At 40.9% G+C, this 10,668-nt stretch overlaps 1 protein-coding gene across 1 annotated transcript; it reads right to left on the reverse strand.

Annotated features, from left to right (window-relative positions):
• Positions 1-5,216: 5,216 nt before the first annotated feature.
• rgs13 (regulator of G protein signaling 13) lies at positions 5,217-7,422 on the reverse strand. The gene is made up of 5 exons (XM_056263828.1): positions 7,272-7,422; positions 7,124-7,165; positions 6,954-7,015; positions 5,589-5,755; positions 5,217-5,479 (listed from the first exon to the last, which is right to left on the reverse strand). Exons 1-5 carry the CDS (start codon positions 7,340-7,342, stop codon positions 5,294-5,296), a joined length of 528 nt encoding a protein of 175 aa, XP_056119803.1. The 5' UTR covers positions 7,343-7,422; the 3' UTR covers positions 5,217-5,293.
• Positions 7,423-10,668: the final 3,246 nt, after the last annotated feature.

The raw sequence follows: 10,668 nt of genomic DNA on the forward strand, positions 1-10,668 counted from the left end.
GAAATCCGCCTCATTAACAAAAATATACTTCTGATAATTCACAGCAGCATCCAGCTCCATCACCCTCTAAAATGATAATTTGGTTAGCTCTTTTATAATAGTTGACATTGACAGTCTGCAGTACGGTACTGTAAATAGCATGTCTAGCACATACAGTGAAAGCTGCACAAACAGTACACAGATTTAGTGTTGTACCTGAACATATTCTGAACGCAGTTGTTTCACCTGGGCATGGTTTCTCTCAAAAGGCACCAGGTAAATTTGTTTCACATGAAAAGTGCTTCTTCAAAAGGCGGGCAATAGTTGGAAGGCTAATTGATACCACATTGGCAAAGGTGTCATTGCTCTCCTCTATAGGCTGGTTGATTTCAGTCAGCCGTATGTCATTCCTTGCCCTGACCATTTTCACCACAGCCAACTCCTGCTGGTCAGTCAGAAGTTCTCAGAACACGTGGCCGACCACCACCAGGTTGTCTCCTGTTAATTCTGAGAGTAAAGTAGTATGCTGTCAATCTTTTATTACTATAAATGACATAAACTGTGACTCTATGTTGTTCTTCTATACAGTAATGCCATTTACAGTACTATATTGTAAAAGTATAGGGAATCGTTACTTACTGGTTACTTACCGGTTTTCTTGGCGAAAAGTTCTGATGATAGAGCTAACAAACCTTTGTTAGTTAGGCTGAACTAACCTGGCAGCCTCTGCCATGATAAGGCCTCTGTTAACCACATGGCCAACAATGATGGGCCAGAGGAGCACCACCACCTCTTTGTCGAGGAGCACCACCACCTCTTTGTCGAGGAGCACCACCACCTCTTTGTCGAGGAGCGCCACCACCTGTTTGTCGAGGAGCACCACCACCTCTTTGTCGAGGAGCGCCACCACCTCTTTTTCGAGGAGCACCACCACCTCTTTGTCGAGGAGCACCACCACCTCTTTGTCGAGGAGCACCACCACCTCTTTGTCGAGGAGCGCCACCACCTCTTTGTCGAGGAGCACCACCACCTCTTTGCACCTCTTTGTCGAGGAGCGCCACCACCTCTTTGTCGAGGAGCACCACCACCTCTTTGTCAAGAAGCACCACCACCTCTTTGTCAAGAAGCTCCACCACCTCTTTGTCGAGGAGCACCACCACCTCTTTGCACCTCTTTGTCGAGGAGCGCCACCACCTCTTTGTCGAGGAGCACCACCACCTCTTTGTCAAGAAGCTCCACCACCTCTTTGTCGAGGAGCACCACCACCTCTTTGTCGAGAAGCAACACCACCTCTTTGTCGAGGAGCACCACCACCTCTTTGTCGAGAGCATCACCACCTCTTTGTTGAGGAGCACCACCACCTCTTTGTCGAGAGCATCACCACCTCTTTGTTGAGGAGCACCACCACCTCTTTGTCGAGGAGCACCACCACCTCTTTGTCGAGGAGCACCACCACCTCTTTGTCGAGAAGCAACACCCCCTCTTTGTCGAGGAGCACCACCACCTCTTTGTCGAGAAGCACCACCACCTCTTTGTCGAGAAGCACCACCACCTCTTTGTCGAGGAGCACCACCACCTCTTTGTCGAGGAGCACCACCACCTCTTTGTCGAGGAGCACCACCACCTCTTTGTCGAGGAGCACCCCCACCTCTTTGTCGAGGAGCACCACCACCTCTTTGTCGAGGAGCACCACCACCTCTTTGTCGAGAAGCACCACCACCTCTTTGATGAGGAGCACCACCACCTCTTTGATGCAGGTTTCCTCTCTCTACGAGTCTATCCTGCTCCATGTTTGAACATTGCAAAATCTCACATACATTTCTACTTTAATGGTATCTAATTGTGATCATCAGGTGAAAACAATTAGTATTTGGTCTTTCTTGAATGAAAGCTCTTACAGCAGTTTGTAACTTACAAATTATCAGGCAAAAGTTTGATATTGATTACATTAAAGGCAGTTACTGTGAATGAATAGTTGATACAGACGAAACACATATTATGTGTATTGAATAGGATACTTTGTTTTTTTTTGAAAATTTGAAGAGTTTTGAAAATTTTGTTTTATTTGTCTTTCTTTTTTTCTGAATATATTTCAATATGGTATTACTGTAGAAATGAGGCAAATTGCTGCCTTATTCAATTTTGTATTATTTTTAGGATTTAAACATATTTTGTTAGGATTTGAAAAGAGTATGTAAACGTGCAAATTGGCCTGTAGTTTTGGTGGTGTTTGTCATTTGTTTGTCATTTGAAAGATGTAGTCACTGAATGCACGTTGTGCCAATGCAATGATAAATACAGTAATCCACAGTTTAGCCCACATTGATGTTGTGCTACTGTGTGAAGACTTTTGAAAAAGAGTCCCGAATATTGAGAAAAGTGTCCTATAGTGATTGTAAAAAAACTGTAATGTCAATATACAAAATGACTTGTACTAAATCTGCTTTTTACATTAAAATGTACTAATACCACCATAATAATATAGGAGGTTTAACAGAAAGCCACACGATGAATCAAGAGTTGATCGAATGGCCTGTTCACTTGGCCATGGGTCATTCACAAATGCTAAAATAATGTTATAAACCTTAATTAAATAACAGAAAGTGTTATACAAAACACCTGAATGTACATTACTAATAACAAAACCAAGAAGAAACAAAAATATTTAAATAACATAATCATATGGTATGTGTCATACAGGGACTTCTGGGAAGGTCCTTTTACTGTGACTTTTTATTTGTTATTTTACTGTAAGTTATATGGTAATACATAGTTTTTATATCCCAAAACACACACATTTGACAGTATTTTACAGTAAAATTACATATAATGTGAAGTTAAACCATTTATAATTTTTACAATTTTTATTTTTAATAAGCTTTTTACTGTAGCATTTTTACTGTAAAAAGCAGTTTTATTTCTGTAAAAATTACTAACATATTTTAAAGTGAGTGATGCTTAATGGTACCTACTCCATACACTTTAGATATCACATCACAGGTGTATTGCCATCAAGGTGATATTGAATTAAATGTGTTTTTCAGATCACATTGACATTCAAACATATAGTTGACAGCATTACTGAGTAATTTAAAAACAAACAAACAATGAAGTTCAAAATAAGGAACAAGTGACAATTTGGGGTGATTATGGAGTTTTCTGACTGGTACAAAGTATCATCAACAGATTTTTCCTAATTAATAGTAATTTACAGTATGCTGCTTATTGTGGTGAAAGGTACAAGACAATGGAAGTAAATTACGCAGAATATTTACAGAGCACCTGACTGGCGATAAAACCTGCAATATTCTCACAGAGGAAATACAAATTTTCCATTGCAAGTGAGCATTAGAAAAAAAAAGAACTATATATATTACGTGTGTGATATGATCATTTTTGTCCTAGGCGAGGGGTACTGAGTGGTCACCTCAACTTCCCTTTTGTCTGTGATATTTGAAAAGAGTACAATGACTATCACCCTGTCTGTGTACATAGGGAAGTGGTGACAGAAACTCAGTACACCATGTGATGTTACCCAACCCCCCAAGCTTTCGGTCATGAAACAGAAAGCAGCATGCTGAAGGGGATATCCAATATCAATTTCTTATATCTACATCTGAGTCTTATAATTCAGATGACATTTTTAATTGTAAAGAAAAGTCCCTAGAACTTTGCATTGAATGTCTGATTTGTTTGGAACATATAGAGCAATATATTAAACATAAGTGACATCAACAAATCTTTCTTAGAACTAACTTTTCTGAACCATGAAGTTTCCATTTTGGAAACTTTTTCCATAAAACAGTTTTTTTTTTATCATTTAAGACCATAAAAACATATTTTTGTGAAATATGTTTGGTTTACAATATTTCGATAGTCCACTTTAGACATTTTATCAAATCTTTTGGATATTTTTTGTTGTTTTAACTTATTTTAATACTTGTTTTGTCTTATTTTAAATAATTGTAAGTCATCTTGAGGCCCCCGGCCCCCTGGTTGAGAGTATTAGTAGACTCTTAGGGTAAGTTTACACAACAGCGATGTAGAAGAAACGTAAAAGTTTTCTTTTGCGAAATCCGAGTACAGGCGGCAACGTTGTCAAAATGACCCCCGTTCACACGGATCCACGAAAACGACAAAAAATGCGGTATTCTGCTGCCAGGCCAGTAGTTGGCGATGTCACTTTGTAAAGAAACACTACGCGCCTATAGACTGAACACGTAATACGCATGCGCACAGGGACTTCTGGGAAGGTCCTTTTACTGTGACTTTTTATTTGTTATTTTACTGTAAATTATATGGTAATACATAGTAGAACAGTAGAACGTCTGTAGCGAAATCATCACAATAAAGTGTCTGCAGATATTAGGAGAAGTTTATTAATACTCTAATGACTGGTAGCTGACATGGAGTTGCAAAGCTATGTATAGAATGTCTAAAGTGGACTATCAAAATAAAGTGTTACCATTTTGCTCCTTCCTTTAAAATAAATGTCACTCGGTTTAGAATCTAATGCAGTGACATTTAAATACATTTTTGAATGTTGAATGTAAATTTTCCCCATAACAATTACATACAACTTTCTATTTGCAGTTGTGTTTATTAAGTTATTTATTGGCTCTTAAATATTAACATCCAGTCAACCTGGACAACCAACTTTTTTTTTTTTTTATATAGTAAGAATTCAGTGGTATTGTGATACATCCAGGAAATACAAGCCTTTTTTTAAATATTTGTTGGCCTGATGAAGTAATATCCAACTGAGGAAATCTAGACAATTTGAAATAGTTAGGTGTGTTATATACAGATTATTGTGAGAATATCCCATCTGTTCCCCACTGCGCACACAAAAACAGTCGGATTTACATTTGCTCTGTACATTGTGTGTCCATGAATCATTTCACGTCACATGAAATTGTTCATATTATGTCATTAGTATTCCCAAGTCATCTCATGCCAACCAGATATGACACTCATCCAGAATTGAAAATAATGAAAGTTAAATAAGGTCCATATGGCGTTCCTGTGGTTGCAGCACGTTTCAGATCTCCTGTGGTTCATCACAGGTGAGCTTCACAGAAGGCTCATTTGTCTTTGTGTATCCCACAGCCGTGTGGAACAATAGAGCAGTGTAACACGGCACATATATAAACAGTAGCTTATTCAAGCTTTTATGTGGATCGCAATGTTCAGTGCAACCTGAGTCCAGGCCTACATATCGACAAAGCCTGATTGTGCCACGGCCATCTTGTCCATTGCACCAACAGTCCCAAAGATGTGTTTGAAGTCCTACAGTCCTTCATTTACAATGTTCTCAGACCTTTATCCTATGCGAGACTGATTCCAGAAGGGATCTGTACATGTCCGAGCGAAGAAACCTGGGATAGGAATCCCTCTCCATAAGACCAAAGACAATCCTCTGAGCCTCATCGAAACACACTCTAGTTGGAGCTTGGACGTTCTGCTTGATAAGGTCTCTCGTGACGTGGTCGATGTTTATCTGAGGAGAGATTGACGGAGAAGCAGTGAGAAGCATATTGACGTTGATCGATCGCTCCATCGCTTAATAAAACCACATAGAGATCTTCAGACTGTGGTAGTGTGCTTACCTCTTTGGGAGCTTCTGCCTTGATGAAATGCTCAAATATCTTGTTAGCCCTCGAGGATAGCCTGGACGAACTCTTGATTTTTTTGTAGTCTTCACAAACCAGCCAAAATTCAATGTTCTCATCGCTGAACTCGGACTTGAGGAAAGTGTGGAATGTTGCCATGCCATCTACAAGAACAAACCGCAGGGTTAATCTGTGGCTCAATGCAAGTGTATTACATACAAAATATGAGTATAACATATATCAAGTGGCAGCTGCAAAAAAATGTGCTTTTCTCAGAGCAAATGCTTTTACGAGCAATTTTTTAAATGACTTTCAACCAGCTGGTGCCAAGGTGATCATTCTTTGTAATATTAATCTTGGCTTGATATTAAAATAAATTCTATGGTTTTAAGATTTTTTTTGCTCTCTCTAGCCAAAAAAGAAAAAGAAAAAAAAAAGATGTATGTATGCATAAGTGGTTTCTAATATACGAAGCAGCTTTAGTTTTATAAAAACTATTTGGACATTGTAATATATCAATGTCATTGAACTATTTTTTGAAAGAAGTCTCTTATGCTCACCAATGCTACATTTATTTGATCAGAAATACAGTAATATTGTGAAATATATTTCCATTTAAAATAACTGATTTCAATTTTATTATATCTTAAAATGTAATTTATTCCTGTGATGCAAAGCTGAATTTTCAGCATCATTACTCCAGTCTTCAGTGTCACATGATCCTTCAGAAATCATTTGAATATGCTATAGGGTTTATGGTTTTTGATGGCTAAAAAGTTAAAAAGAATGGCATTTATTTGAAACAGAAACATTTTGTAACACTTGAAATGTCTTTACTATCACTTTTGATAAATTTAATGTGTCCTTGCTAAATAAAAGTAGTAATTTCTTGAAAAAAATCTTAATAACGCAAACTATGGTAGTATATATATATATAAATGGAAAAAGGCAAACAAGACTTGTATATGAAAAAATTTAATATATAATTTTTTTTTTTCCCAATTGCAATTATATCCTTACATTGTAAATTTCCATGTGTAGCTTACGTTTTATAACTTTTGTATAACTAAAACTGCTTTTCTCTGTTGCTTTGCATACATATAGTCAGTTCCTTGATCCAGCTATCTGACCATCTAGTAAACAGTGCAGGTTTTGTTCGTGTACATTTGCCTTGTCCTACATGACATCAACTAAATCCACAATGCAAAAGAAGTGGTTTTGAATGCTGTGATGAAATGTTCTTGTGAATATAAAATTCACAGACGTGTGTGCACAATGTCCAGCGTATTAGATTTGATACATTCATTAATATGAACTATAAGAATACCAGTATGAGAATTAATACATGCATATGCCACTTACATTTGGATCTAAGGAGGTTTTCCAATGACTGGGACCACAGCAGGGTCTCACCAGGGTTCAGTCTGTTTGAATAAATCATAATTAGTGTACATTCAAACGCAATCAACAATAGTTGATTACAACTGTGATTATATATTTCACAAGAAAAAAGTAAAGTCAAAGTAGCTTACTTGTCTGTCAATGGACAACGAAACCTCCACTTGTCTAGTCTCCTGAGGAGTGAGAATTAGTTTAGTTGAATTTCTAAGACAAATGCTCCAATTCTATGATATATTCTGTTTTTACATACATTTTAAAAGTACAACAAACACCACTCACCGGGGATTGACGGTTTTATCCTCCTGGTTCATGTTTTTTATTTCAGTTGAAGATGACAATATGGTTGGCATCTTAACAAAAACTTTTCTGGTGCTGATACGTGTTGCTGTGCTGTTGTGCTTCAGTTATTTCAGTTAATAAGAGCGGGCTGTTCTCACAACCCTTTTTATGCAGTATTGGCGTCATCAGCATAGAATCACCTAACCACAAAAGAAAAAAAAGAGAGAGGAAGTTTTTGGGGTGACGCTATAGCTGAGACAGGCGCAATGGTGTTTCTGTCTATGAAACCAGCTACAGCAGGTCTGTGCAGATGCAAATCAGACTGGAAAGTTCATGGACAGATAAGCAAATGCTGACTTTTACATCAGATCTTTTTTTACAAGCTTCTGTGTTTGTATTTATAAAACAAACCATGGCTGTTCACAAACCATGTGGTGTACTTTAGGAAATAAAGTCACCTGAACTGATGGCCACAATGTAACACATAACCACTCTAGTGAAAAAAAACCTACCAAAATGTGTTTAAAATACATTTATTTCATACTATTACTAAGTATACTACAAATCCATTAACATATTTACTGACATATCGCTTGAGACTTACTGATATAAATATTATAATTAAACCTTATTTGGAGTTCTTCTTTATTGCAGAATGGACATTTATTAATATTAAACCTAAAATGAGTTTTAATATCACTATTAGTAAGGATAGTATGATCACTGTATAATATCAGTCTTTAAATGCAAGATATTTAAATTGTACCTAAAGTATACTTAAAATAGTCCACTTTAGCGCAATCAAATATACTTAAGTATATCTTTAGTTGGACCTCAGCACTATTTCTGGATAACTAAAGTGCATTAAGAACAAAATTAGTTGTTCCAATTTAGCAGACTAATTATATCAGTTTAGTACACTAAAAGTACAATTGCAAGGTTTTTATATTCAGTAGGCCTACATAAATATTTAAATGTATTTGTAGTATACTTAGCATAAAATAAATGTATTTCAAATACATTTTAGTATATTTATTTTTCACTAGGGCACGTCAAAAATTTCTTAATTAGATGAAAAAGGGCCCACAATTGTCACGATGCGGTAGAAACGAGGAGGAAGCAGGATCCACATGCAGCACACTTTATTAGACAGACTGGAAACTAGACAAAGACTCAGGCTATGAACAGGACTCAGGGAAAGCACGACCAACATCGACGATAACAACATAAGAACTCACAAGGACTGAACTGAAACACAGGGCTTAAATACAAGGACAAACAAGCTAAACGAGATAACAAGGGGGCGTGGCTAACGAGAAACACCTGGGAACAATAGACAAGACACATGGCAAACAGGGAATCACATGACATACAAGAACAAGGAACAAGACACAAAACCCAAACCGTGAGATAGCAGACCCCCCCTATGGGCGGCTCCCGACGCCCATCAAAAAAAAAAAAAAATAGTTCAGGAGGGTGGTGACGCGGAGGTGATCCCGGGGGAGGGATGGAGGGCCAGGCCCGCACAGGGGAACGGGACCAGGACATAGTCATGGCGGACCTGGGCCATGGAGCGTGGGCAGACCAGGCTGTGCAGGCGACCAGGGTGGAGCAGGCAGTTCAGGTGGCCACGGTGGAGAAGACCCTTCGGGTGGCCAGGGCGGTGACGACCTTTCGGGCGGCCAGGGCGGTGAAGACCCTTCGGGCGGCCAGGGCGGTGAAGACCCTTCGGGCGACCAGGGTGGTGAAGATCCTTCGGGCGGCCATGGCGGTGAGGATCTTTCTGGTGGCCGTGGGCCCCTAAGTTGCCACGGCGAGGCCCTACTGCCCCCCCAAAAAAAATTCTTGAGTGTAGTTACGGGGTCATAGGCAGGAGCAGTCACCGGCTCAGGAACAGACACCGGCTCAGGCTCAGGAACAGACACCGGCTCAGGCTCAGGAACAGACACCGGCTCAGGCTCAGGAACAGACACCGGCTCAGGCTCAGGAACAGACACCGGCTCAGGCTCAGAAATAGACACCGGCTCAGGCTCAGGAACAGCAGACACTGGCTCCGGCTCAGGAACAGCAGACACTGGCTCCGGCTCAGGAACAGCAGACACTGGCTCCAGTGTGTGCGCAGCCCACCCACACCACATGGCTGTGGCCATAATGGCCAGTGTTGCGGTCACATACGTGGCGTGAACGGTCTCTGACTGGGAAGACGTGACGTGAACAGTCTCTGACTGGGAAGACGTGACGTGAACAGTCTCTGGCTGGGCAGACGTGACGTGAACAGTCTCTGGCTGGGCAGACGTGACGTGAACAGTCTCTGGCTGGGCAGACGTGACGTGAACAGTCTCTGGCTGGGCAGACGTGACGTGAACAGTCTCTGGCTGGGCAGACGTGACGTGAACAGTCTCTGGCTGGGCAGACGTGACGTGAACAGTCTCTGGCTGGGCAGACGTGACCAGTCTCTGGCTGGGCAGACGTGACCAGTCTCTGGCTGGGCAGACGTGACGTGAGCAGTCTCTCGATCGGCCGGGACTAACGGTGAAGAAGGCTCGGGACTGGACGTCGCCAGCGGTGAAGGAAGCTCTGGGCTGGACAGGACCAGCGTCGAAGGAAGCTCTGGGCTGGACGGGACCAGCGGCGAAGGAAGCTCTGGGCTGGACGGGACTAGCGGCGAAGGAAGCTCCGGGCTGGGCGGGATCAGCGGTGGAAGCTCTGGGTCGGACGAAACCAGCGGTGAGGGCTCTGGGCTGGACGGAAACAGTGGCGAATGGACATCACCAACCCATGGGTTAAAGAGAGGCCAGAGTGTAGAGTGGTGTCGGGAATCTTCTCGACCACCTCCTCTACTGCGGCCTCCACGGGTCCCGCGAAATTTGACCAACCGGGTCCCCTCAAAGGAATGTCCTCTCTCCCGCTCGGTGGCTGGGGAAGAGACACTAGTGAACATACTGTTGGATCTTGTGTGGTGAGTTCTTCTGTCACGATGCGGTAGAAACGAGGAGGAAGCAGGATCCACATGCAGCACACTTTATTAGACAGACTGGAAACTAGACAAAGACTCAGGCTATGAACAGGACTCAGGGAAAGCACGACCAACATCGACGATAACAACATAAGAACTCACAAGGACTGAACTGAAACACAGGGCTTAAATACAAGGACAAACAAGATAACAAGGGGGCGTGGCTAACGAGAAACACCTGGGAACAATAGACAAGACACATGGCAAACAGGGAATCACATGACATACAAGAACAAGGAACAAGACACAAAACCCAAACCGTGACAACAATATAGTTTCATAAGACCTCTCGAATGTTAATAGTGTCTTAGGGGTTGTTTACACGATACCGTTTTCAACTAAAAACTTAATGCGTTTTGATCGTTCATTTACACGACAACA

The sequence above is a fragment of the Rhinichthys klamathensis genome, unplaced genomic scaffold (genome assembly GCF_029890125.1).
Source record: "Rhinichthys klamathensis goyatoka isolate OS25496 unplaced genomic scaffold, OSU_Roscu_1.1 h1tg000011l_1, whole genome shotgun sequence".
In the NCBI taxonomy this organism is placed as follows: domain Eukaryota; kingdom Metazoa; phylum Chordata; class Actinopteri; order Cypriniformes; family Leuciscidae; genus Rhinichthys; species Rhinichthys klamathensis.